Source organism: Coturnix japonica, chromosome 20, assembly GCF_001577835.2.
Source record: "Coturnix japonica isolate 7356 chromosome 20, Coturnix japonica 2.1, whole genome shotgun sequence".
In the NCBI taxonomy this organism is placed as follows: Eukaryota; Metazoa; Chordata; class Aves; order Galliformes; family Phasianidae; genus Coturnix; species Coturnix japonica.
In genome coordinates this window covers 4,761,424-4,789,246 of record NC_029535.1, presented here as the reverse complement: position 1 = coordinate 4,789,246, position 27,823 = coordinate 4,761,424, and the positions used below count along the sequence as shown (strand labels likewise).

General features: G+C 51.9%; 1 protein-coding gene and 1 long non-coding RNA gene across 6 annotated transcripts; one reads left to right on the top strand and one right to left on the bottom strand.

The window, feature by feature from the left end:
• Positions 1-241: 241 nt before the first annotated feature.
• Positions 242-27,685, top strand: HNF4A (hepatocyte nuclear factor 4 alpha). 3 transcript variants are annotated; one of them, XM_015881468.2, is made up of 10 exons: positions 242-433; positions 16,014-16,188; positions 16,959-17,053; positions 18,824-18,930; positions 20,523-20,678; positions 23,108-23,195; positions 23,704-23,859; positions 24,111-24,347; positions 24,727-24,849; positions 25,495-27,685. In XM_015881468.2, the coding sequence occupies exons 1-10, from the start codon at positions 385-387 to the stop codon at positions 25,635-25,637; spliced, it is 1,329 nt and encodes a 442-aa protein (XP_015736954.1). In that variant the 5' UTR covers positions 242-384; the 3' UTR covers positions 25,638-27,685. The 3 variants fall into 3 exon arrangements, with proteins under 3 accessions (XP_015736954.1, XP_015736952.1, XP_015736953.1); XM_015881466.2 differs by lacking the exon at positions 242-433 and adding an exon at positions 12,667-12,925 and having other exon boundaries at positions 16,011-16,188; XM_015881467.2 differs by lacking the exon at positions 242-433 and adding an exon at positions 12,669-12,925.
• LOC107322926 lies at positions 609-9,787 on the bottom strand. 3 transcript variants are annotated; one of them, XR_004309393.1, is made up of 4 exons: positions 9,531-9,787; positions 6,960-7,150; positions 3,165-3,516; positions 609-2,997 (listed from the first exon to the last, which is right to left on the bottom strand). It is a non-coding gene; the product is annotated as an uncharacterized LOC107322926 (long non-coding RNA). The 3 variants fall into 3 exon arrangements; XR_004309392.1 differs by having other exon boundaries at positions 609-3,000; positions 9,531-9,786; XR_001559104.2 differs by having other exon boundaries at positions 609-3,000; positions 3,165-3,313; positions 9,531-9,782.
• Positions 27,686-27,823: the final 138 nt, after the last annotated feature.

Below are 27,823 nucleotides of genomic sequence, written 5' to 3'. Positions count from 1 at the left end.
CGTCCTCCCCACAACAAACCCCAGCCTCCTCTACCCCAGCCTTGGCACCAGCTGGAAGCAGGAGCCCTGAAAGAGTACAGTAAAAGCCATGTTTGAGTTTCTAGCTTGGCAGCAGTTACTATAGCTACAGCGACAGCACCTTGCAGATTGGTTTCCATAAGAGCTTGGTTACTATTTAACATCTCCACCCACATTAGCCCTGATTAAGCGAATCAATAAGATAACAAGAGAGGCAGGTTTTCTCGCCCTGCCTCTCCGCACTCTCTCCTGCCTTCACCCAGTTCCTCAGAAATACATTTTCATTTACTTCTTTTATTTTATTTTATTACTCCTACACTTGCTCTGCTTTTCGCCCCAAGTCCCCATAGCGGTACCCGGCGAGACATGGTCAATGTAAGCACCCAGCTAAGCGCTAAGATGGAGGCTCCATATGGTGAGTACAACGATCCCACCGCCCGCGCTACTCATGGGGAGAGGGGCTGCCAGGGGACGGCGGCACCCGGCCCCACTGCCCCACCACCCACTGCTCCGCCACGTGCAAAGTCTGAGACGGAGGCAGGAAAAGAGGTCCTTTTTTTTTGTTTGTATGTATAGATATATATATTTTCTTTCACTCTGCTGGGCTTGAAGAAGGAAGGTGCTTGGAGGGAGCGGAGCGAGGCTGACTTGCTTGCAGAGGGGCTGCTTGCCCTGGATAAGGAGAGGGTTCTCAGCACAAGTCATGCAGTCTGCAAGCAGTTGGTGTGCTGCCCCAGGTCACAAAGCCAGCCTGGAGGTAAAAGCTGTGTGTTCTGCAGTGTGCCCTGGCTGTGGGAGCAGGGATGGTGCAAAGGGATGGGATGGGGTGATGCTGAGGAGGGCTCCCAGAGCGGATTTTAGTGCCTGAGAAAACGGCAGCTTTGAGGCTCTGTGGTGCAAGGCACCAGGCAGCACGCTCTGCCCCAGGTACCAGGGCAGCCCCTGGCTGCTGCTCTCAATTGCTGGGCTGGATGCCAACTGCCAACAAATGCACGTGGACACCAGGGGAGAGAAGCCCCTGCCAAGGTTGTCATCACCCTGCTGATAACCACTGCATTCAAAAGCACCTGTGCTGCAGCTTCCCTGGGAGCTGAGGGGCCATGGCTGGTACAGACCTGTGTGACCCAGGAATCCCAGACCCCAGGGTGCAGAGCAAGAGCCCAGCAGATGAGGTCTCGTAGTTACAGTGCTCTCTGTCACACCTCCAGTGTTCTCTTATCACATCTCTGTGGCTCTCTTAGCACTTCCTCGTGGCTCTCTACCACATCCCCACAGCTTTCCATCACATCTCTATGCCTTTCCATCACACCACCTTGCCTCTCCTTGCTCTACTTTGGCATTCTGCTCCTCCTCTCCCTTGCCCCATGCCCTTCCCAAGCACACAGCCCCACCAGCCTGTGGTTGCTCATGGCCATGTTTTGGGTGCTGGTGCTTCTGGTTCCAGACCTGAGGATGCTTAGCCTCACTCCCTGCATCTCCAAAGGGAAGACTGGGGATATCCCTGCTTCAGGGACAGCCCTAACTCAGCCCCGTGCTGGAGCTCATGCAGTGGAGTGTGGTGGTGGTGGTGGCCCATCTCAATGGAAATGTGTAGGAATTGCACAGGATATGCACTAGCAGCCCTGGGTTAAACTGGGCTGAGCACGGTGTGCAGAGCTACAGAGAACAGGAGAAATGTAACAGCTGTGAAGCCCTTTGGTTTACTCATTTCTGCCATGTTGCTCATTTCTTTGTAAGTCCTCAGCATGCAGGAGCGCTGGGGCTGCTGCCGTCCCACAGGAGCCAGCAGCAGGCTGGGAGCTCTCACATAAAAGCAGGCTCAGAGAAATGCTCAGCTTTCTGTCTGGTTGGTGCAGCTGGTGATGGTGCGTCCAGCTGGCACTGCTTTGGTAGTGTGCAAGGAGACATGCAATGAAAACTGTGAGTGAGCAAAAGGAAGGCTGGGTGCCCATGGGAGAGGAAGGGGCTCTGCCCCTGGGGTCACAGTGCAATAGGATGCTCATGCTCATTTCAGCAGAAGGACTTGGATGTCACAGCCAGGGGATGTGACAGCACAGAGTGAGGTGGCAGGTCTGGGTGTCCCCAAACCAGAGTGTCACCTGCCCTGCAGTACAGAGACATCCACATTTCTGCAGCGAGAGACAGCCCCTGCAGGCTGCTGATCCTCAAGGAGCTGAACAAGCTGTTGGATCACTTACAGTTAAGTTGTGACATCCGTTTGCTTCTGGCTCTGGGTGAGCTGCTGTTTGCCAGCCCTGGTACATTGGCAATCTCAAGCATAGGCAGGTACACACTGACAGGGGACCGGACTGAGGGATGGCCATGGGGTGAGCCAGGTGCTGTGGGGCAGCTTGGGAAGGATCTCTGCACATCCCACCTGTGTGTGCCCTCTCCCCATCTGTTTCGGTGCACAAACAAAGGCGTGCTCCATGCAGACACAGCTCGCACGTCTGTCCTGGGGCCGGGCTGCCGAGCTGGGGCCTCGCGAGGGGGAGATAGAAAAATAATAATAAAAGAGAAAGACAGGCCTCCCAGGCTGCAGCAAGAGGAGACTCAGACTGTTGGCAGAAGGAGGGGAGTCCTCATAAAGTAAAGGGGTGAAAAAGTTATCCAAATAGAGGTGGAGAAAGGGCTGGCAGGGCTGGGGCATGTTCAGCATCCTCAACAGCACCTGCCAGGGGCTGCAGGACAGAGAGGGTGTGGGCATGCTCAGGATGCAGCAACTCTTCTCTCTGCTTTTATCCTTCTCCTGATGAGACAGCAGCAAACAGGGCAATAGCCCTGAACACCAGCACAGCCAGCACCACTCCAACTTACTTTGGTAGCAGCTTGCAGTTCCAGGGATGCCTTGCCCTGGTGCTTTCAGCAGGCAGCAGTGCACAATTGGGGCGAGCTCAGCAAAGCAGCTTTGGAAACCAGCTGAAAAATGCAAGACGTCAGAGCTGCTCAGGCATTTTGGTCAGACACGGTGAACAGTTTCTGCTGGAGAAAGAAAAGCAGGCAGAAAATCCTAAATATTTTTGCTTTTCCCTGTGAAGTAATGACTTTTCTTTGCAAAATGGATTTCGTTTTTCATAAGCTTCCATTAGATACAACCCAGACTGAGCATCTTCCCCCTTGAATTCACATCAGCTACTTCTTAATACCTCTGTTTATTCCTTGTCCATTGCACGAGGGCTGCAGGGTCTGCCATGTGCTGGGACTGCTTTTGGCTCACGGTGGTCATAATGTCAGCGCTGGGGGGGTCGGTGTTTACAGGAACCAGAAGCAGCTAAGCAGGATCACACAGCAAGCGCTGGTAGGAAGCAAAAGGGATGATCTGGTGTGAAAAGCTGCCTTGGTTGGAACTGGAGAGCTGCTTGCTGGAGCCTGGTGGAGGTTGCTCTGGACATTGCAGAGCTGAGGATGCTCCCAGCACACTGAGAAGTGCCTCTTCCTCAGCTCCAGGGCAGCAGCACACCTTGTCCTCAGCTCTGCTTGAGAATGTGATGGTGTTTTCTATGGGGAAAGGAGAACAGAAGCACTGCTGTACTTCCAGTGCCAGAGGCACTGAGGTAGTTCATAGGGCAGAGAGGGTTTGTGGAGCACAGTGAGCGTCTGGAAGTGTCAGGGTTAGAACATGGCAAAATGCTGCAAAAAAACAAAACAAAACCAACAACCAAAAACAAAAACAAACCACCATTGACAACTGTGTTTGGGCTCCTTCTCTGTTTGCTCTCCTCAAATATTCAAGCAAACAAGTTTCCTGGCAGAAATATTTGTGGAAACAACAAATGTTGCAGGATTTTCATAGAAGGCAAACTTCAAGGCAGAGGCTGCATCGTGAACCCAGACCTGATGGCTCAGCTCACCAGCACCGGGCAGAGGAACCACATTCCCTCTGGGGCTCCTGAGCTCAGCCAGGTCCCAGGAGCAATCACTGCCGGCAATGGCTCGTGTCCATCTCTAGGCTGAGCACGAACAGAAATCACCCAGGAAATCCTCACAGGAAAAATAAGCTGGAGAAAAAATAATGATGTGCTCGAGATGATGCTCCAAAGCTTCACAAGAAGCAGATTCCTGCAGAGCTGTGTCTATGGAAAGGCACCAGCTGAGGAGTGGAACCTCCAAAAAGTCGTGGGTTCTCATGGCCAGACCAGAGTTCCCGTCTCAAAATGCTGCAGCCACTAGAGGGACTCCAGCTGCATCCCATGGGGCCAGGAGCCCCAGTGTCAGAGTGGGTGGGGACCATTGCCTTGGGTCCTCAGAGCCCCCAGCACACAGCAGGGGGCACAGCCAGTGCCGGCATCTCCCATGGGATGAGGATTGGAGGTGGGGAACGTGTGACAGCACAGGTCACCGTGCGTAGGACATCTCCATGGCAGTGCTCCGGGAGCTCCCACACCTCTTCCAGACATCCAAGCTGCTTTTCACACCAGTTGTCATCATAGCTATGTGAGGTCTCTCCCCTCGCCTTACTCATCCCAACCCAGCTGGCCAGGGCGCAGCTCTCCCAGCACCTTCCTCACAGCTTTGACCACATATACCCCAAAACTCACCTGTAGGCTGCATGGCTCATTGCCCTGCACCGAGCACAGGCACCCAAACCCCTCAGCACAGGACCAGTGGGTACCTTTCACCTGGCTCTACACAGCAAAGCCGTCGCAGCCATGGGTGTGTGCTAGATGTTATGGGTGATAACCCCTGGGAAAGTGGGAAACACGGAGAGAGCTGTACACTCAGCTTCCTGGCGTGGCTCAACGCTCTGCTTAAGAGAGCCAATGTCAACAGGTAGCCGTGAAGGAAGGAGCAAAACCAAATACATGGGCACTTCTCAGAACAAGAGCTGTAAAACCTGCGCAAACCTGAACAAGTGGCACGACGCTCTTTTTATGTGGTCAGAATCAATAGTCGAGCCCACTCAACATGTTTGCTGACACACACAACAGCCACCGTGCCGCATTTATGGCCCCAGCACCGCAACGGAGCCCGCGGGGCTCAGCTCTGTGCGCCTCACTCGGCATCTCTCTCCCTTTCTGCTCTAATGGGATGCTCAGAATTCTGCCTATGGCAGAACCCACGTCCCAGCTGTGCTCAGGGGGTACTGGAGGGGGGCTTTGCTATACAAGGATGGAAGCTGAGGTGGGTGCTGCCATGGGTGTGTGCTGGGTCTGGGAGAAACCTCTGTGTACCCGGGTGTGTCCCTGTTCCAGGTGTGGAAACCCATGGGTGAAGGGAGGTGTCACAGGGTTACGTGCAGTTCAGCCCCATGCAACTGAGGATGGGAGCAGAGGTGGGACAGGACAATTTAATAAGGAGTTTTGCCCACCTGGACTTGTACCTTTAAGATGGCACTGACTGGGGTTAGAGGTTGGGTTTTCATGTCATCTGGCAGTGGGGAAATCCCTTTTATGCTGGTGGGCTCAGCCATGGTGCAAGGCACGAGCAGGGGCTGTGCTCGCTGCAAGCTCAGGTTGTCTGGGACATGCAATCCTTGGTTCTCCATCAATGGGAGCCAGGTGAACCAATCTCACCAAACCTCAGCCCTGAGAGCTTTCCAGGTCCCAGTTCTTTAGGAGAGGACCAGGGCAGCACAGGGCAGCAGAGCTCCCACAGTGCTGACACCAGGGCTAGTCTGAACCTTAGGATTCAGTGCCCTGCAAGCACAAAGCTGAAGGCAGCCCAGAGATGGGGCACCCCACGTGCAGCCCCCACTTGCCAGCCCGCTCTGCCTCCACACCTCCCCACATAACGCCATGCCCATGCAGCTGGGAGCTGACACAGTGGTTGTTTCTCAAGGATATCGGGTTATGGGTATTTATACAGAAACGTTTTAAAGCGAAAGCTCCCAGCCTCTCCCCTCAAGGCCAGACCCACTGCTGTTGTGAAACACACTCAGGCACATTTTCAATCCAGCCTCCAAAGCTGCACACGCAGGATCAGGCAGCCCTGCACACAGAAGCTGCAGCAGGCCAGAGCCCGGGGCGAGGGCACCTCTGCAAGGTGGCCCAGGGAGCCCCAAGCACTGCTGTGGGCACCAGGAGCGGGGCACAAACCCAGAGCCACCTTATAATTCCCCTCCGGGCAGCGGCCAGAACCCTTTAAAACCTGCAGCTCTGCGGCACAAACTCCTGCTCCCCATCAAATCTCATTGTGACCAGCATTAAGGGATTAGCTGATCGCACACCAGCTCACACTCGGGCATGGCTCTCTCCCCGCAGCCCACCGGGGGCTCTCCAGCTGCACGGCCCTGCGTGAGGCCGAGACTCTCTAGCTCTGCCCATGGAGCTGAGCACTGGAAGATGAATGGCAGCAGATGCCACCCGCTCCAGGCAACACCAGGTACCCACCTGCACGCTGGCCTTGTGCTTTGTGCCCCACCATCCAGGGGGACGTTGGTGCTGAGGAGAGGGGGGAGAGCAGAGGTGGCGAGCAGGCTGCCTGCAGCTTATTCTGGGGTGCTGTTATTTGGGCAATTCTTGCAAGCAGGGTTTGCGCTCATAGCATGTCCTGAGCCACCCTGCCATGAGATGGGCTCCCTGTGCTGGGGGAGGCGTGTGGTGGGAGCTGCTCCTGGCACATACCTGCACCCTGCATCAGCTGGTGACTGATTTAAAAGAGCTTATGACTTTGGCATCCATGATACGTTTACTAGAAATGGTTCATTTCCTCAAACGATGTCGTTTATGGTCATAATATATTTTAATTTCTTTATGGCTGAAGGCGCCAATGGCACTGGGCCATGCAGGAGTGCTAAGGGACAAATAATAACTTATTCTCTCTTGGAGACATAGGTCAAATACTTAAAGGGAAATTAGCAGTTTGTTGTGCTGCTTGTTAGCAGTGGGGGCTGTGGTGTCCTGGCTGAGTGGTTTTGGGGCCTGTTGAGATGAGTGGTCCCCTCCCCTGGCTGCCCCCCACGCAGCACAACTCGCACACATTGCATTCAGACACGGCCGTACCTTGCATGCTGCTGCAGCCTTTCATTTCCATGGCAGTAAGCAGGAGTGTTGCAGAGGTGACTGCTGTGGTGTCCATAGGCTGCAGGTGCCACCAGTGAGCTCCTGGTGGTGGCTGCTCCTGTTTGCTCCTCTGGACGTTGTTTTGTAAGATTGAGGACATCAGGGACAGCCCTGGTCATCCAGTCACACTCCTGTAGAGAGAAAAGAGTTTTGCACCAAGTTGTTTCTTTTTGACTCCAGAATCTAGAAGCTCTCAAATTTTAACTCACCACCACCTGTATTTCTTCTAACTCAGATCCAACCACTGCTCCCACCTCTGGCAGCCCTCGCCCTCCCAGCACTCTCTCCTTTCACACACACGTAGCCCCTTCCTCACACATTCCCCTAGAAGGAGGGCAGCTCGAGCACTCAGGTCCATTGGGTTCACCACGATGCTTCTCACCCTGAGGAGCTCTGAGCTGGGACTGCCCGTCCTCTGAGGACAAGGGGTCAGAGCTCCCCTGCACTGCCCTGTCAGACCCAGAGCAGCTCTGCAGTTATTTGCCCTAATTCCACGAGCTACAAAGGGCCGATCCTGTGAGCCCCAAAGGTGCCTGGAGGTCACCAGCAGGTGATGATGAAATTCACTTTGGCAAAAAGATAAAAAAAAAAATAAAATCCAAAAAATAGAAGAAGAAAAAAAAAAGGAAGGTAAAACTTGCTGTGTAACCTTTGTTGATTTTGGCTGTTCTCATCCTATTTCTCCACCAACTGGAACGACCCCGAGCTGTTAGATGTGTATAAAGAACATCAGGTATCAAGTCAATGAAACAGAGGGCCATGGCTGCCCATTGCTCCCTACAGAGCACAGAGCCCTGCAGGAAACCTGGCAGCAAGTCTGCTCTCCAGCACCGCTGCTTCTTCCTCATGCCTTCTGTTTCCCTGCATTCTGGGGCTGAAAGTGCCAGATTTGAGCCAAGCATCTGCAGGCTGCAGTGTGGTGGGACAGGATGGATGTAATAATCCCTCTTCCTTGCTTGTTCTCATGGTGCGGTTTTGCATAAGAACACAGCAGCCAGATTTTCAGAGTCATGAGCACACACTTGTGGCTCCCAGCACTGCGATGCTGTTCTCAAGGGCTGCAATGTAGCCACAGTGACTGCAAATACAAACCAGCTCAGCAAATGCTCCGATGTTTCTGAGAGCAGCTGCCATCCTGAGAGCAGCTCAGACTTTCTTTGTTTCTACTGTCCTTGCAGAACAACAGCTCTCAGGAGTAACTGCAATTACTTCCTCAAGTTCAGACCTTTGTTAGTCAGCACAATAAACCCTTTCCCGATCCTGGGATGAAAGGCACGCACAGTGTTATCGCTGAAGCAGAGTATGCTGAAATGTTCTGTCTGTCCCCATGTTCATAGCAGCTGTTTATTTCAGCTCCATTAACAGCCTCCAGCTCCAACATCCATCCCAGCTCCAGCTGAAGCACATGTCGCTTTGGGAGAGGGTTTTGAGTGGAACCATCTACCTCCTTTGAGGTGTTTGTTCCTCACATCCAAACATTGCCTTGATTCACTGCGTGGTGATCACAGAATCATAGAACAGCTTGGGTTGGAAGGGACCTCAGGGATCACCAAGTTCCAGCCCCCCGCCCCAGGTGATTTGATGCCCTGTGTTGTTCTTGTTGCTTTATGCCCTGTTGTTGTTTTATGCCCTGTGTTGTTCTTGTTGCTTTGGGCACTTCCAATTTTGGCACTGGTGAGGAATGTCCTGAGGTTGTCTCCATCCATCTCCATCCATCCCCATCCTCCAGAGCAGTGCTGATCTCCACCCAGCATCCATCCATCCCAGCCACAGCCAACGTGGCTTTAGTGCTGGGGAAAAGAAAGCACGACGAATCACGTGCTGTAGAGCAGAGAGATAAAATGCTGCAGCCCCCTGCACGCTTATGAACACACCAATGCTGCCCTGTGAGTCAGAAAGCTCCGAGGCAGAAAGCAAAGGGGTTTGACAGTGTGGCCTAAGTAGCCCTGTTTACAGAAAGTCTGACAAAACACGAGCCCTTGGCTTTATCTTTTCCATTTGGAAATAGCCACAGAGCAAATATACCCAAGGCATGAAGGGAGGGGGATTCATATTGACTTTAGAAAAAGCCGTGCTTTAAAAACAGGAACAAACCCTCATCCCTGAGGTGTGCGCATGGCTGCTGGATCCAAAAGTGCTGCGTGGGGTTACAGCCTGCCTGCTAATCTGTGCCACCTCTGTGTGAACAAGTCATGCAGTAAACTGCTCTCTGTTAATTTTTTAATGCAGAATAAACAGGTCAAGAAATGATTAGCATGAGAATAAGTTGAGCTTAATCAGGAGAATCGGAAAAGATGAGAGGGAAGAGGCAAACTGGAGTTATCAGTTAACCATACAGAGCGGTTCTGCCTCCAAGAGTGTCCTCCTTCTGAAGCTGCCTACCTTTCCCTTCTCTAATTTAAAGGATGAGCTAAAATTGCTGGTATAAGCACAACGGAAGCCCTTGTTTCACCTTCGCATTTTCTATGGCTGCCCAAACGGGTTGCAGGTGATAAGTGATATAACTCCTACCTGGTCGCTACAGACGGCCGTTCCCATTCCACCTTCAGGAAGGAAGATGCTGAAGTGAGGGCTGAAAGGCACAAAATCCACGTCCAGCACATTGGAGTGCACTGCTGTGGGGCAGAAATGGTGGGGAGATCCTGGCAGAGCAGAGACACGTGTGGGGAAGGGGAAGGAACGCAGCCCTTGGGACTGCTTGGAGTGGAGTTTGGTCAGTGGTCGGAGATCTATATTGTCAGATAGGCAGGACTTTGTCCACAAACTGGAATTTGAAATTTCAAAGGGGAGTTGTTTAAAAAAAAAAAAAAAAAAAGCAGAAGGGACCTTTGCATGCGTGGGGCTGAGTGTGCTGCTGACGTTCTGCTGGGACTGTCATTCCTTCTCTGCTTCCTCAGCTCCGCGCTTCCCTACCTGCTTCCTTGTTGGAACGGCTCAAAGGGCTGCCTGCAAAGCCCTGGCCTTCTTCACAGCTTTCCTGCACTAGGGATGCTCAAGATCCAATGGGATGAAGCCTTGAGCAGCCCGTGCTGCTCTCAGCAGGCCCTGTGTGGTACAGGATGTTGGGTAGAGACTCCTGAGGTCCCCTTTAACCTGAATTGTCCTTTGGTCACACAGCACTCAATTGTGGAGGAGCCCTGTGAGAGGCTCACCCACCTCAGACCAGGAGCTAGCAAGCACGGTATACCCAATGGTATCCTTACCATAAACACCACATTAAATATTCTATTCCCGATCCTCATCTACTGATAAGTACAGGTCTTATTTTCAGGGAATTCCCTTTCGCTTTGGATTAGTTTGCCAAAGATATAAAGTGGAATTTGTGTCATGAGGTGCTATAGTGGAAAAAGACAGAAGGATTTATCGCTCAGCTGATAAAAATCAAATATTCACTTAGCACAGAAGGCTGCACGCCCTGGGGCTGTAATGGCTCCTCTGCAGCCACCTCCTGGCATAGCTGGAGGATACAGAAAACATCTCTATCCCAAAGCATCTGCGGCACATCGTGATCCTATTAACTACTATAGGGTGCGGTGACATTGGCAAGCTGACCCCAAAAGCCACCATGTGGGGATGTGGGACAGAGACATCCAGCAGCTCAGTTTCCAGGCAGGGTCTCTGTGCCATGAGCCCATCCCCAGGGCAAAGGAAGTGCGTAGTGTCCTTCACCCCAGTGCTGAGACAAGGGTTTTGTGAGGGGGCACCAGTAGCAAGAAAATAATAGCCCACATAAACCCACAGATGGAAAACTCTGCATCCCTGCCTCGTGAGCCACTAATGCTCCCCAAACTTCCCCGCTCCTTATCTGCCTCTCCTGCACACAGTGCCTCTCCGTCTTCTGTTCCTGGCTCTCTTAACCCTTCCCACCCTTAGGAGCAAATGGCCTTATTTTGTCAGCAGGCTATTGAAGCAAAAGGGTTGTTTTGCTGAATGGAGCAAAACGGGCCATGCTTTTATGGTATTTTACTAGACACTGTGGCAAATCCTGCACATATTTGACCAAGTGTCTGTAGCATTTATCTAATCAAAGGGATCACTGTGGCCCAAGCAGGGCTGGGACGGAGGTCCCTGGGATGAGGCCACCTCGGGGCTGTGCTCTGTCTCACCACCTCCACCCTGGTGCACATCGTTACTGCAATTTTGGCTCAGGGCTGTTGCTGCTACAGGGGAGAACCACTGACTGCATGAGAATAGAGGTGCTATTTTCCCAGCAGAAGATGATCACTTACTGCCAACCCCAATTAAGATATCAGGAGCTTTTCCTTGCTCTCTGTTTTGCTCCTTGGCTGTAAGGTAAAAGCACTCCCTGGAAGCGGTACATGATGGGAGGCGAGGACTGCCTGAATAATCCTCAGTGCTCCTAAACGTGATCAGCAAATCACTGCACCAACAGCACGTTTCACTGTGGGGCCACGGACCTCAGGGCCACACTGTGGCTAGGAGGGGTTGGGGAGTCAGGGCTGTGCTGGTGCACTGAGAAGCACAAACACAAGCAAGTTTGGAGCCCAAATTGGCAGCGTGTGGACTCGGTCACCTGGTGCTGATTGTGAAATCAAGGGGATGTTTTCAATGCAGAGCGAGCTGATGCTGAATCATTAATTGCTTGTTTTCCCGTGCCATCCAGACGACGCCGTTGGGTAATCAATTAAATCTTGCATTGTCATGTGGTGCAAATTGCACTGAAACTTGTCAGCCCTGCAGAGGAAAAGCAGGGGGCCCAGAGAGTTCCTGGGGTGGGCAGGGGGGAAGCAGGAGCCCTGCTACTCAGTGGGGTCCTGACACAACACCTTGGTGATGCCAGCAGGCGTGATGCAGCGGAGAGCTCTGCTTGGCTGAATTCATAGAAGGAAAAATCATGCTGCAGAGTCAAGCCCTGCTGCACCATAAAACACCCAATGAAACTTTTAAGAGGCCAAAGCCAGGCCAGGGTGTGTGTGACAGCAGGCAGCCCATTGCCAGGACAGAGCAGCCTGGCTGTGCCCAGCGCACCCAACCAGCCCCACTCGTCCCTTCACTATCCCTTCTGTTGCGTGCCTGGCACTCAGGCAAACCCTCACCCCAAAGGTTGTTTGGGCACAGCTCAGGAGCGGGACCTGTTTATAGGGCATTCAGCCCCTGTAAAACTGGGTTTATAGGGAAGTAAAATGAGTCCTACGTTGTTACTTTGCATAGCAACGTGTAAATCGCAATGTGGGTGCTGACCTTCCCTGGGAGGGAAAGGGAGAGGAAGGGAAATGCTTTGGGAGGGAGGGAGAGAGAGAAAGGAGGGATCAGGAGTGAAGGCAAAGAGGGGAACGCAGAGGTAGGAGTGGGGCACAGCCTTGTTTCCCAGGCAGGGATTTTTCCAGCCTTCCCAGCACTGGTGCAGCCCAGCACCAAGGTCAACAGCCCCACAAAGGTGTTCCCTGAGTGGTGAGTGCTTCTCCCCGTGTGTTCCTGGGAGCTGGGATCAGCACAGCGCCTCGAGATGCAATCATAAACAGTCAACAAGAATCACTGCAGCTCCACCAAAAAGAAAAAAAAAAAGCCAAGCCAACAGCCAGGCAGCAGCGTTAGCCAAGTCAACAGCTACAGCCACCCAGCGTTAGCAGTGGGTGAGATGATTAAAGATTAACCCCCTGCCTCCACCCCTCTGAGGAGTATAGGTCTTGAGGCTCAGCAAATCCTTTCAGAGAAATATTTGAAATAAAAGACAACAGATAGGGGACGCAGTGAAGGCACAGAGAGGCAGAAGGGCCAATAGCCTCGGACAAGGGAATCGGCACAATCTGGCCCGTGTTTGCCGATGATAATGCGCCTTTCCAAAGCCCTGATAGACATGGAGATGGCCGATTATAGCGCAGCGCTGGACCCGGCGTACACCACCCTGGAGTTTGAGAACATGCAGGTGCTGGCCATGGGCAGCGGTAAGTCCCCTCCGGTGGCGACGGGACGATGCATCCCCAGGGTGGTCACTGAATGGACTGAGGAGGGTGGGGGGCACGGTGGGGATCCTGCTGCCCCCAGAGGGAAAGCGAGGTGCCAGAGAGGTGCCCTGGAGCCTCGGGAATGGGATTTGTGGTTCTCAGCAGCCTTCAGACTGAGCTGAGGGCAGAGGGGTCTTGTCAGTCCTGGGCTCCCACAGAAAGGAATAAAAGAACCAAGAAGTGCCAACAAACTGCTACCTGTGGCTCAGCAGAAAGCCAGCCCTGTTCTGTAAGAGCAGCTGGAGCTGAATCTTCCCAACAGCAGAAAGCTGCTTGGTGCATGGCCAGGGTGCAAATCATCCCAAAATGCCACCCAAGGGCTGCTCTGAGGCCATGGCCCCGCAGTGCTGCTGTTCAGGGGGAGCACGGGGCCTGCAGTGCTGCAGGGCTAAGGGGGGGACCCGGCTGGAAGGGAGACAGCAGCCCTGGTTAGGGGGAGATGGGCTCCCTCAGCAAGGTGGGATCACACTGAACCTGCTAGAATTTGCAATAGTGGCCCATCCAGTGCAGCGCCAGCAGCACAGCTTTCCTCAGGATGAAACTCTGCTCCCCATGAAACTGAAGCTGCACATCTCCCTGCCCAGGGCTGGCCCTACATGCCCCAAAGCCACTCCTTAGCCCCACCAGTGAGCAGCTGAACCTTTGGGACAAGGCACAGCTCCACTCCCAGCAGGGAGAAGCCAGGGGACCTGCCCTGCACAGGGGCTGTGAGCTGGGTTCTGCTACATCTGGGGGTCCTACAGGACTGGCCCAGGCACAGTGTCACATCCCACAGCCTATGGGCAGATGAGCCAGCTGGGTTATGGGGCATTGGCTCTGTGCTGCATGTGCCCAGCACCTGGCAAGAGGCAGGTACCACACAAATTAAATATAACTCCAAATGAATGGCCATTAAACTCACTTCACCACAGCAGCCAGAAGTCCATGTTTCTGGCATTATAAAAGTAAGCTTAACTGGAAAGTTATCCATTAAGAAATTGTTCTATTTCTGGTCAGCTCTTAGATCAAGAGGGTGAGATTTCTTTGGTAACTTCCTTACCTGTTTGCAGCATGATACACACACTGCTAGAGGAGATTTATGTGAACCATCACAGATGAGCATAGTGATTGGGTATGGGTTGGCTCTGTTTTCCTCTCTTGCAAAGCTCCACATTTCAATGGAACTGAAAACCTAACATTCTTCCTGGAAGAAGCATCATCCAGCATCACCCAGCTGAGCCCTTGGAACGCAGTCAGAGGAAGGACCTGGGAGGAAAGCTGCTCGCTCTGCCCTGCAGGACTGAGGGACACATGGGCCCGGCACTGAGGAGCAGAGGAAGGAGCCTCCAGAGCTGGCACAGGAACACAGCTCCTCAACCCTGCAGTACAGCAGGGTGTGCCGGGCCTGGAGAGAGCAAACTGTGACTCAGGAGAGCAATAGAGGAAAGATGTGAGGAATTAGAAAGAAAGCAGGCAGGGAAGTGAGAGCTGCTGAAAGAGCTGGTGGAGATGCCCTGCATGAGCTCACTGCTGGGATCACAGCAGGCACCCCAGGTCACTTGTACCCACACATCTACATCAAGGGGCAGCATGAGGAGGTTGTGTACATCCTGCTGCAGAGCCCACTTCAACCCATTTCCTGCTAAGCAGAAACTAAAGTTGAAGCCCTACACCTGATGTACTTACCTTAACCCTCTACAACTCACAGTTCCCAGTCAGCAAAGGCACCCCCCATATCCTGGGACCAGCCCTCTCAGAGCATTTATCCTTCTGCAGCCCCTCTCTGATGGGAGCCAGGTGGGAGCAAATGCGGCCCTCCTGGGTAAGTGTTAATTGCATCCCTGCCAAACCCAATGGGGGTGTGGGGAAGGAGAAGGTGAGAGGGGAGATGAGGAGCACTGAGCTGTTCCCCATAGCCTTGGGGAGGTCAGTGCTCACCCCTCAAAGTGACTGCCAGGCCCTCAGAAATGCAAGGTGAATGTTCTCTGGGAGCCCTGTTGGTTGTACAATGCCCACCTCTGTGCTATGGGATGCAGGCTGGGTCACGAGCAGTGCCTGAGAGGTCCTCCTTGCTATTCTGTCATCCTCTGACCCTCTGTTGGCCTGCTGATCTCCACTGCTGTCCTTTGAGAGGGCTGTTAGGATTGACATATTCCGGTGTTAAAGTCTCAGTAGGTTTCTATGGCTTTGTAGATCCTAGGTGTATCATTTGCAAACGGGATTTCCTCTGAGTCCCATGCTGATACAAGAAAATGTGCTTGGGAGGGGACAATTAGATCAACTGAATAGTGAGCTGATCCCTTCAGCCTTGGGGTTTGTTTGGCTTGCCGGAGGGATTTTAGTCTAGGGCTTGTATGGTTTTGAGCCTTTCAGGTGTTCTCTCCTACACAGGCTGCTGCAATTCCCCACCCTCCCAAAAACACACTACACATACCAGTCCCCTTACAGCTTGTAAGGACTGCAGGGTGCATCTCACATCCCATACTCTGGAAGGTACCCAGCATACAGCCTTCGCCATGTTATAGTGCTGTCCTTTCTTTCTGGGTTGTCCCAGTCAGTCCCTCCTCACATGGTGGGTATTTGTCCATGAGTTCTCCAGCTGAAGCCATATGCAATTATTGTGCACTAACAGCCTCTTGAAGCCTCTTTCAGTGCAGTAACACCAACACTTCGCTATCAAACCAGCAGCTCACCCCAAGCTGTAAAACCTCAGCTCAAACTGCACCAACTCGTTCTCTGGCCATACTGCAGAGGCCCAAAGCATCTGCAAATCCCCCAGGAATTTTGGCTGTGCTTTGTGACAGCTGCAAACGGGTTTCTGTGTATCCTGAAGGCATTGCTGGAGTCGGGCCTTTGGGAAGAGCTGCTCACCCTGGCGCAGCAGCAGCATTAGCACATTCGAGATGCAAAGACTTGGGACACCCGGAGCACCCACCACTTCTTATGACCTGCTGCAGCTGCCCAGTTCTTTGGTAACTTGCTGGAAAAGGAGTTAGGAGTTGTCAGCTGTCTGTCTCACTGTGTTCTTGCTGTGTCCTTTCCCAAGCAGACACATCTCCATCAGAAGCAGCCAACCTCAACACTTCCAACAGCATTGGGGTGAGCGCACTGTGTGCCATCTGCGGGGACCGTGCCACAGGGAAGCACTATGGGGCTTCCAGCTGCGATGGCTGCAAAGGCTTCTTCAGGAGGAGTGTGAGGAAGAACCACATGTACTCCTGCAGGTAAGGGCAGAGGGGAACAAAACAGCACCCAGCAGCTGTGCAGCAAAGCTGAGTGCTGCAGCATGGCCCTTCATCTCCTCTGTATCCTCCAGTGTCTTCCCTGACCTCATCCTCTGGCGATAAGCTCTGGACTTAGTGCATGTGAAGCACACGGCTGCTTGCAAGGCAGGGCTGTTTAGGCTGTCTGTCCAAGAAGACCCCTCCCCACAGCTCTAGTGGGAAAAGCCAAGGCTCCCAGTTCTCCTGACACCAGATCTTTTATGACAGTGCTTAAAGATCTGCTTTCTGGCATCCATTTGAGCAAATCTTAGCTTGGGGCTTTCAAAAGTGTGTTACAAACAGGCCTTCCCAGAGCTACAGAACTCTGCATGGCTGGGAGCCCTTTCATAGATCTGTATGCCTTTGTCTTTGCAAGCTTGATCAATCAGCAGCTAATCAGAGCATATTTGCAAGTGAAATTCATGCTGCAAATGGCTACCAGGCTTATGCTGCATACGGGAGATCAGTGTAATGCACCGTCATCTGCAATCAATGTGGTGATACAAGTGGGTAGGGAAGGAGCTGGGTGCTTGCCATCTCCTCTCTGAAGCACAGGCAGCTCAGAGCTGCTTGTGTGCCAGCGATGCTGTCCAGAGGTCAGCAAGAACCTCCTGGAGCCAACACTGCCTTGGAGAGATGTGGGGACTTCAGCCCACTTCTACCCCTCCCCTCTCCCCCTCCCCTCTCGCAGGCTCAGTCTCACTGCTCCTCACTCCTCTGTTTCTCCCCAGGTTTAACAGGCAGTGTGTGGTAGACAAAGACAAAAGAAACCAGTGCCGATACTGCAGGCTTAAGAAGTGCTTCCGAGCAGGGATGAAGAAGGAAGGTGGGTGCCTTCCCCTCCCTGCCCTCAGCACAGACCAGCCCTCCCTCATGGCAGGACAGGGAGATGCTGGATGTTTCCATGAGCCCCAGGCAGGTCCAGCTGCCCACTTTAAGCCATACAGAGCCCTTGCACTCAGTTAAGCTTCAATCTCAGTTCCAGGGGCCCTATTCAGATGCCAAGAGAGAGCCACCAGCCCATGCCCATGTCCCAGAACTGACCACCCCCCCCCACCTTGTACCCACAAGTCACATCCACAGCTTTCAGCTTCTCACACTGAGATGCACGAAGCTCAGAAGAGGCCTGAGTCATTCAGGAGCACTTTGGGAGAACTGCTGTGTCACCTACAAATCCATGTCTGGACAGGTGGCTCCAGCAAAGCGTGCAACAACCCTTTTGCATCACAGTTTGCTCATGAGGATGTAGGTCCTTTAGGGCCCTGTGCAGAGAGCTGAGTTGTATCTGATACATCAGCCATAGCAGGGACACCTGGGGCTGCCGGTGGCCCTGTCATGCTAGTAGCCCCACTGCTGGCCCTGCTGGAGGAGAAACAAAAGTCCTGCCCCAAGGATGCCAGCCTGCGGGAAGGCCTCTGAGCAGGAACACGTCTTCCTATTACAGTAAATGAGGTGTTGCAAGGAACTGGGCTTGACTTTCCTTTAGAACACAGGAATCCTCCTCTCCCTGCAGAGCCCGCTCATCCCATGCCCGGAGCTTTGCTGCTGTCTGTTAATATTCAATAGAAGTTACATTAGGTGCATGACCAGCTAATACTGAGCAAACATTTGGAAAACATCATGGCGTGACTGAACTCGGGGGCCTGCTACTGATAACAAGCAGCATAACCTTGAGAGCTCCTATTTACAGCCGCTGACTGCAGGGCTTTGCTTCTGGCCCAGCCTCATTATTGCTTTTTATCAGGCAGATTTATACATTGAGAACGTATCAATCCAGAGAGCCGCCGGCCTAAGGCAGAGACTGTTCTGTTTCCCCTGCCATCGATCAATACCTTGTTTGAGCAGATGGCTTTGGGTGACTGACTTGGCTGTGGTGAGTTACGGCCAACCCACAGCCCCATGGCACAGAGAGACTCACAGCCCAGGCCCTTCTCTAGAGCACACCAAGTAGGGAGGAATGCTGGGCTCATACCTGCCTGGGCTCTCTCTACATTAAGGTATAAGGGTGCTCTGTGGCTCTGCATAGATGCATAGGAGCTATTCTGCATTTCCTTCCTTATTGAAGCTGAGAGAGATGTTTGCAAACTGCACCTACGCAGCACAAGAGCTTCCTAAATGCAGCTCACAGATGTTGCACGGACAGATAAAATAGCTGTGCACATACCTGGCTGCTTGATTTCACATATAAGCTATGGGCTGCCTGCATGAGCACAGCCGCACTCTCAGACATTCCCTTAAGAAACAGATCCTATACCTTGAAATCAAAACACTGAGAAACAGATCCCTTGAGATGAAACTCTCCCATTGAGCTCAGCAGGTTTTGAGCCAAGTGCTGGGGTTCTGGAACACCCCAGTCCCCACAAAGCCAAGTATAGACAGTGTGAAAAAAGAAGGACCAAACGTAATCAGCTCCTGCAGGCATCACGTCACAAACCAGACACAGCTGCACCTTTGCCTTGGCAGGCAGGGAAGCTGGGAAACTGCAGCTCAGGAAGTGGTCCAAAGCCTTGCGAAAGGGAACGCTGTGAGGCTCTGATAGCTTTTGCTGTGTGTTTCCATGAACAACCTGCAGCTGTGCCAAAATCCTCTCTTGCAGCTGTACAAAATGAACGGGACCGAATCAGCACCCGAAGATCAAGTTATGAAGACAGCAGCTTGCCCTCCATCAATGTCTTACTGCAGGCAGAAGTCCTGGCACAACAGGTACCTGTTCTTTCCTTTTTGGCCAATACAAAGCATCAGGCACTAGGGCTGCCGAGTAGTTAACAGCAGAGTCTTCAAATTACCAACTCCTTTCTAAGCAACTTATCTGCCAACTCAACACTGGTTTCTCAAAGGCATCCATTACCTGAAACCAGCCCTTCAATGCTCCTGGAACTGTGCTGCAATAATAGCCAATGGTCTGTTCTGCTCTGATTTCTGCTGGAAGAGAACTGGGCAGTGATCGCAATCCAAGGAGCTGTGGCCTTGCACAGGCAGCCTCCCATCCCCAGTGCCTGTCAGGAACTCCTGATTTCAGGTTGCCTGCTCAGTTTTATGAGCAATCGGTTTCATGCTTCTTTTTCTTTAATGTAGATATTCCTTCCAGTGTTTGCTTGAAGTTCCTGATTTCCACAAGCGTACTGCCAAAGCTCACATCCTGAGCATTCACCAAATGGAAAACAACTATTTAAACATCTATCCCTTTTTCCTCATGAAAACAAAGATGGGTTCAAGCTGGAGTGGCAGTCCGTGTTCATGTGGCCCTGCAGATGGCCCCCAGGACAGGGCTCTATGCTAGGGATGGCTGTAAGGACACCCCCTTCAAGGGGGGATATGCCAGAAGGGCTGTGGGCCAAACCTATACAGCAGTGGCACGTCCAAGCTCATCCCATGTCTCACTTCGTCCTACACAGGTCCTAATGTATTTACATACCCTCTGAAAATAACATTGGTGCTGCTCCCAGAGAGGTGAGATCATGGGGTCTCGAGTCACCAGACCTACAAGGGACGGGCATTCCTGGGGCCCTGAGTCCTGTAGTGACACGAGGTGGAGGGTTCGAGTGGGGTCTGCTGATAAAACTACAGCTATTGACAAATGTAAGGGAGCTGTCGCTCTCCCACAGAGCACATATATATTCATTAAACAAGGCAGACTCCAGCACACTAACTTCTATATGCCTGGCTAATTAGAACAAGATACTGCTGAGGAGCTGTTTTCTCCAAGATCTTGGGTCACTCACTCAGAAGGTTTTATTTGCTAAGCCTTCCGGGGCTTTCTGATTAGGGTAATACATGGTGAGATTTTTACAATCTTATTTATTCAATAATAGCTGTAGAGCTGGAGAACTTCCAGGTAACGCAACCTGAAAAAAACCTGGGGTGGCATTTGGACTCCATTTCCTTAGGGAGGTGGCAGGGTCTGAGCGGGCAGGAAGAGGACAGGAAGAGCTGATGTTGTACATGAGCAGAGAGGGCAGGCGGAGGGCAGTGATGGGGTTGAGTTAATTGCTTACAGAAGCATGAGGATGAAGTAGTGACGAAGGGCAAGTTGTCAGATGAGCTGGGTGACCAGCTAAGCGTGGGAACAGGGCAGGAAGCTGGTGCCTGAGCTTGAGATGTTCTTCCTTGGAGAGATGGTACCTGCAGAGCTCTTAGTGTATGAAATGTCCCAGTTTGCCTCTGCAGTCACGAATAATTCTCAATGCAAAAACATGGTAATCTCACTGCTGGTGTCTGCTAAACACAGCACCCAAACCTTCCCAGGCCTAAGATTTGTCTGTGCTCCTGCTGAGGGATCCTTTCTCTCTTCCCAGATATCATCCCCAGTCCTTGTGATGAATGGAGACATCCGAGGGAAGAAGATCGCCAACATCGCCGACGTGTGCGAGTCCATGAAGCAGCAGCTGTTGGTGCTGGTGGAGTGGGCCAAGTACATCCCTGCGTTCTGTGAGCTGCCCCTGGATGACCAGGTGAGCCCCGTCCCCCCACCTCGCTCTGCCCCGGTGATGACATCCAAAAGCAAAACGAGGGCTGAGACCTTCAAAGAAAATGAGCATTGTTTGCTCTGCTGTCGTGACCGCCAGGCTGATTGGGAGCAGCATCCATACAATGCCACTGCAGGCCATCTGATGTGGGATAATCAGCCGATGAGCACAGTGGTGATAACAGTGAGCTCAAGTTAGGTACACAATCAGGTGTGCATTTTGTATGGATCTGCCAGTCAGTTGTTCCTCAGAGAGATACAGAGAGGTGTTTCCTGCTGAACCCAAACATCAGAGGTCTGCAGCAGATGTTACAGGACATGGCTGTGCCCTGGCGTGTGAGGGAGGTGGGCAGGGACATCACTTCTGGAGGCAGCCAGCGTGGTTCATGTCCCACATAGGAAGGAACTCAGGGATTCCCATTTAGCCAATGTGCAGTCAAAAAATCAGCCTGGATCAGACTCCGATCCTATTACAGAAAGTGAGAGCATCCAGCTGGTCACAAAACCCCATTTGCTCACATTTGCACAGCAAAGAGGCTGCAGCATAGCAGAGACCCAGGGCAGTGCTGCATAACCTCTTGCATCCTTCTGCCATTTGGAACAGAGGCAGTAAACCCAGTTAACAGCTCTGCAAACGACAGCAATTTCCACATGAGCTCATTTTACAGTCGTGGGGCTGTCAGACTTTTCAACAGAAGAAAAGTTTGGCAGCCCCGCCATTGTACAATCAAAACCTAATAAGGAGATCCGAGCCCTTCCCACAGGGGAGGAGGCACTCAGCTCCTCAACTGAAGGAGGTCTGCTATGGTTATCCTGAGCTGTTGTCCTACAACAGGCAGTTCCCGAAGGGCTTTGGAGGGAAGAAGTGATGCATCAAAAGGAATTAATGACATCCACGCTTTCAAGGGACACAGTGTGAGAACAGAGACAGCAAATACCCAGGGGGAATGCAGGGAGGACAGAAATGCCAGGGAGCAGGAGTGAACAAAAATACACAGGCCTATTGCCCAAGGGGCATGAGAGCTGGTCAAGACGTGTCCAGTGGGAACATTTAGCACTGGGAAACGCTGGTACATTGCCACTGAAATACTGCCTGAGAATGAATCATCCCTGCCAGCACTTTCATACAGAAGGTCACACCCAACTCATTTTTCCTCTGCACCAAAACATCGAAGCGCTGGGCTTGGTGGGGCAAAGCCATTTCATTGCAAAGTTAAAGTTCTACTTTGTTGTGTTACAACTTTTATATTTATCGTTAAAGTTCTACTTTGATGTGTTACAACTTCTATGTTTACCCTGGCTGAGAACAGGACGATGTACTGATGTACCTCAGGCTGATCACCAAAAGAACAAATATCACTTAAGAGGGTTTTGCCACGTTGAAGTAAATTACACGAACTCTGCTCAAAGAGAAAAAAAAATCCCACAGATTCGATGGAAACAAAGCAGCATTTCTGCTTCCTGAGCTTTTCTTCAATTCCTAACAGGCAGGAGAGCTCCCCGTGAGGCCCCATTCCCCATTGGGAAGCACAGTCTTTTCAACCTCCTCAAGTTTTCAGCAGATGGGGAAGCTCAGTTTTGAGCAGCTCTGCTCATTAGCAGCAGCCCAGCGAACACATCCACCCATGTTTGGATAGCGATAGAGAGAGGCTAGATTTTGGCATACAGATAAAAGCTCCCCAGCATCGTGCCTGCATAGCCTTTTTGCAAGGACATCCACTCTGTTTATTTTGCATAACTCTTTTACACCCTCTGAAAAAAACAAGCCCTCTCTCAGACATCAGCATCTTTTCTAATCAGTGCTTTCTTCCCCAGGTGACACACGCTCCGGACATTTCGGGCAGGGTAGGGCTTTGCTTGGCTTTGTCAGATGCTGAGAGATAACACAGTGAGGAAGGGAATCATCCCCAACAGGACACACTTTTCAGAATCTCTCCTTTAATGTTTAATGATTGTTTTCTTCAGCAGAGGATCCTGGCTGGACATTAAGAGGCCTCTGTGTCATGCTGTCCAATTGTTAACTTCTGTTTCTGCCTAAATCTCTGAAATTTTTAACTGAAGGAGAGCAAAAGATTCAGAACATTCTCAGGAGCCAATGGAGGGTATAAAATGAAACACTTCAATCATTAACGCCAGGGCAGAAAAACATCCCCTTGGCTTCCCTGGCCCAAACGCCCATTGCTGCAGAGGGAGCAGGTGACCAGAAGGTGACCCCAGCAGCCAGTGGACGTGGGTCTCCACAAGTGGGATTTCAGCAGGAGGTGGGCACTGCTGAGAGATAAAGAGCAAGCAAAACATCAAAACATCATCTCCTCTCACACAGGCACTTGGAGAAGAATCATTCCTGGGCCACTGGGCCACTCAGCCTCGTGTCTGTCTCTGTATCACACAAGTAACGCAGCCCTACTCTTACAGGTGGCACTGCTGCGGGCACATGCAGGTGAACATCTGTTACTGGGAGTTGCCAAGAGGTCCATGGTGTTCAAGGATGTCTTGCTGCTAGGTAAAGAGTGCACTACTGCTCCCCACCAACTGCTTCTGCTAAGCTTCCCTGCCAGGCTGAAGGGGTGGGTGGCTCAGTGTCTGTGGGCATCCCTTCTGCAGGTGGACTGAGCCCTTCTCTGTTTTAGGGAGCCAAGCACAAGCTTTAGGTGTAGCTAGGCCTGGCTCACACTCACATCAATGACATGTTGCTGTGGCAAACATGGGGGAGAGTGAACATCAATATAGCTCCCTCAGGTCAGCACGAGCAGGCAGTGATATGGCTGAGAAAACAGCTCTTGCTCCTTAGGCAGCTTCTCCTTGCTTGAGTGGTTCCCAAAAGGCCACTCTGGCAACTCAGATCAGCATTTCTGGTGGGCTATGCTAGGGATGGGGTAGAAACAGAAACTTCTCAAGGCTTCCATTGTAACATTATCTCAACATTAGTCCCCTGGATTTTGAACTCTTTGCTACCCTTATGAAGGCTTGGGCAGTGCCAAGGTGATGGTCTCTGTGCTGCTTGTCCAAAGGGAATGACCACATCGTCCCACGGAACTGCCCTGAGCTGGTAGAGGTGAGCCGCGTGGCCATCCGCATCCTAGATGAGCTGGTCCTCCCCTTCCAGGAGCTGCAGATAGACGACAATGAATACGCCTGCTTGAAAGCCATCATCTTCTTCGACCCAGGTATGAGCCAGCTTGCAGCAGACAAGGGAACAGTCTGTAATGCCCACTAATACCAGCTGGGAGTTGTGGAAATGCTGCCTGATCTCCCAAGCCCAAACTGTTCTTAAAGGGAGGAGTGAAGTCAATACCTGCTGCTACAGGCTATAGAGATCACTGAGCTCACCACAGCCTGCGCCCAGAGCTCATGCTATTGCTAAAGGACAGTCACTAGGGGAGCAGCCTGGATGGATTTACTCTGTGTGTTGTTTCAGATGCCAAAGGACTGAGCGATCCCTCTAAGATCAAGCGGATGAGGTACCAGGTGCAGGTCAGCCTGGAGGACTACATCAATGACAGGCAATACGACTCACGGGGCCGCTTTGGGGAGCTGCTGTTGCTGCTGCCTGTGCTGCAGAGCATCACCTGGCAGATGATAGAGCAGATCCAGTTTGTCAAGCTCTTTGGTATGGCTAAGATCGACAACCTGCTGCAGGAGATGCTGCTGGGAGGTGAGTATGTGAGGGTCCTGCAAGAGGACTCTCAGTGCTCCCCAATCACCATCCTCTTGGGAACCACATAGTCATTGTTCTCCACCTGAAAGAGGTGGAGACAGCCCATAAGCAGGTCAGCACCTTGACGCACGTGAAAACATCTCCCCTTGTCAATTGCAGTGATAATGCAGAGTACTCCATTTCTATTCCCCTAAAGAGCTGCTTTACTTTGCAACACCCAAACTCCTACCAGCCAGCTGTTTTACTAGTCCTCCTCTGTCAGAAGAGAGCCAGCAAAACTAAAGGGTCTGAAAGATCAGCTTGATAGCGTGTGTCTGCCCACCTGAGCTGCCTCTGTCTGTCACTGTGGCAACTAAGGTGATATGCATGTTTTTAGGTTCATCAAGTGAAACGCCACATGCTCACCACCCCTTGCATCCTCATCTGATCCAGGAGAACCTGGGAACAAACGTCATTGTGGCCAACACAATGCCTCCTCAGATGCACAACGGGCAGATGTGTGAGTATCACCAGGGAGATGGGAGCTCTCCAGTGTGTGGAGGTAGTTTCTACCTTGCAAGGAAATTTCAATGCAAGATAGAGTCTCTGATCAAGTGTGTGAGAAATTCCTATGCACAAAGGAGGCAAAGACAAACAGAGAAGAGGGTTAGATTAGATTAGACTAAATTAACTGATTCAACAAGATGTTCCCTGTCAGACTGCGACTTTTACATAGCCCTTAAATTCAGGGATGAATGATCCCCTCCAGTGCCTATAATGAAATCAGAGGAAAGGCTCCCATTCCCCTGAAAGCCTCAAACACAGACCACTCCCACTACAAAAACACAGGAGAATCTGATCCACCACTCAGGGCTCCCACATGGGAATTTGGACTGAATTCAGCTCCACTCAGCTGACCAAAGAGTGTTGTTAAAAGGTGAAAAGGCAGCAGCTCCCTTCATCCACTGCTCATTATTGTGGCTCTTCCAGGACAACTGTTCAGGTCTGCATGTCAAAGCTGCCATGCAGCCAACATGCAGGCCATTAGGAGCTAGTGGTTAGCTACAGAGCCTCACGCTTACACCTGGACCTCACACAGACAAGACAAATCCCAGTGTCATCAGGTCTATGTGACCCTCTCCTAATTTTGCTTTTCTCTCTGTAGCTACTCCAGAAACTCCTCAGCCATCTCCACCCGCGGGCTCAGGGCCAGAGCAGTACAAGCTGCTGCCCGGAGCCATTGCAACCGTGGCAAAACAGCCCACCTCCATCCCACAGCCTGCCATCACAAAGCAGGAGGTCATCTAGCAGCCTGCAGAGCAGCCAGCCACATTTAGAAGACCGTGTGGGAGAAAAGCCCGAGCAGACTCCGTCACTGTGAAAAAAAAAAGCCATCCCGAGGTCCTCGGGCACCAGCACACGGACTTGCTTATCGGACTAGCCCACCACTACAAAAGCTGTCTTCCTGCAGCTACAGACAGCACGCACCATGGAGAGCCTCGAGTCATAGAACTAAGACTGAAGCCTTACTGAAACCCACGTTCCTTGGAAGAAGGGCCAGACTGCTGCCTTTCCCCATCAGGAGGCTGCAGTGCCTGGCTGGGGACGCTGCAGTTAGCTGTTTCGCCATTGCTACCTCTCAGCATCCATTCATTGTACACCAGACCCTGTGAACAAGTGATCCTCCAAACCAGGAGGCTGTGCTGGGTGAAAGGAAAGGCTTCATTGCCCCAGGAGCACTGCTGCATCAAAAAGTATGCTGGGGTTTGCCTGGCAGCACTGTCAGAACTGCTCCTCAGGCTCAGCCCATCCCAGACCTTTCCTTGGTCACTCTCCAGCAACCCTCAGCCAGGTCTAACAAATCTTTCCAGCTGATGCTGGGGCAAAGTCTGTTCCACCAAGAGTCTCCACTGTTTGGACCCTTCTGCCTTTGGATGGGTTTTGCTGTTTCCTCACTGTGGCTGCCCCCCACCTCAAGCCTCAGAGGCAGCCACTGCCAAACCCTTCACACTGCTGCCTTCTCACCACCCATATAGGGCAGCTGGGGATTCAGGAAAAGTCACCTAGTGGGATGGGGCCGGCCCTGCACAGGCTGGTTGTGGGCAGCACTGCCTGAAATATCAGCCAGCCCAGTGCTGCCCCTGAGCAGCCAGAGAACCATGTGGTGCTGGTTCAGAAGAAGCACGGGCAGGACATGGGAAGGGGAGAGAGCCTCACACACGGGCTGCCCAATGCCAGGGGATTTGTGACCCAGTAGTTCAGTTCAGAGCCAGCTTAACGCTGAGGTACGTGTCCAGTTCAGTGCCACTCCCTTTGCGTAGAGTGAGTGGCTGATAACAGATTTATAGGGCTTCGTAACAGGATAAGAATTCCTTATGGCTCCTGCAGATCTCAGAGGGTTTGGGAGCGGTCACCTCAAAGCAGAGCACTTCGAGTCCTGCTGTGAGGACTGACACAGGTCAGGGCCAGATCCCTGCAGCCTGCACCATCAGTGCTGCCCCAGCTGTGCCCTGGTCTCCTGCTGCCCAGTCCTTCTTCCAGGGCTGCAGTTGCACCGATACAACCTTTGGTTTACAGCTGAAATCAGGCCAGCTCCTTCCTGGAGCTCACAAAGCAACTTCAGGCTTCCCTTCTCACTCATTGCTGGCAGCACCAAGGCAGAGGCACCAAGAAAACCTGGAACGAGAGCTTTTCATCAGAAGAGACTCAACAGCAGCAAATGCACAGCACCTGTGATCTGGGAAACCCAGCATGGAAGAAAACAACCCTGGTTCAGCGCTGGGGCAGCAGCAGGTCTAACCATCCATAGACCATGTTCCTGAGGGTCCCAGCCTCATGGTTGGATGCCCACAGCTGCCGAGGGGCCCAGAGAGGCCCCTGGGATGGATCTGAGCTGAGCCAGAGGAGCTGCAGATCCCTCCCTTGATCACCAATGCAAAAAGGAACCGCCTCGCCTCGCGCTGGTGGCATCCCGAGTATTGTATTGTCTCTCAGAGCTGGTGACATTATACCCAGTAATTTATTGCAATGATGAAGCCAATCACTTTCTGTAAATTATTTTGTAAATCACATTGATTATTTATAATTGGGAAATTAAATGCAAAAAAAAAACAACAAAAAAACCAACCAACCTTCACAACCAGGCTGTCTTTTCCAACCCCATTTCCTGCATGCAGAGCTACTCTGTGGGGAACCATTTTGGTCCATTTACACCAAGCATTCCTCAATACTGTACATCCATTTTTGCTGCTTACTGCCTTCCAATGGAAACAGAGGAATATTTCTTCACTAGAGTTTGTATTCATTAAAAAATAAGAAGAAAAAAGATAATAAATAAATGCCAAACTATTTTCTAACTTTTCCCAGACAGCTGGATTTCTTTCTTCTGGGAGGAGTTCTTATAAACCAAGGAGTACACCTCCCTGCTGCTATGAGCACAAAGCATTTGTGCATTAAGGAAACAACCCAAACAAGTGTTTGATGCTGCTGCTGCT

Excerpts from the sequence above, each read along its gene's own strand:
- HNF4A (XM_015881466.2), top strand. The coding sequence starts at position 12,805 with ATGATAATGCGCCTTTCCAAAGCCCTGATAGACATGGAGATGGCCGAT. Across the intron at positions 12,926-16,010 it reads GGTGCTGGCCATGGGCAGCG|CAGACACATCTCCATCAGAA; the intron begins GTAAGTCCCCTC and ends TCCTTTCCCAAG. Across the intron at positions 23,196-23,703 it reads CAAGGATGTCTTGCTGCTAG|GGAATGACCACATCGTCCCA; the intron begins GTAAAGAGTGCA and ends GCTTGTCCAAAG.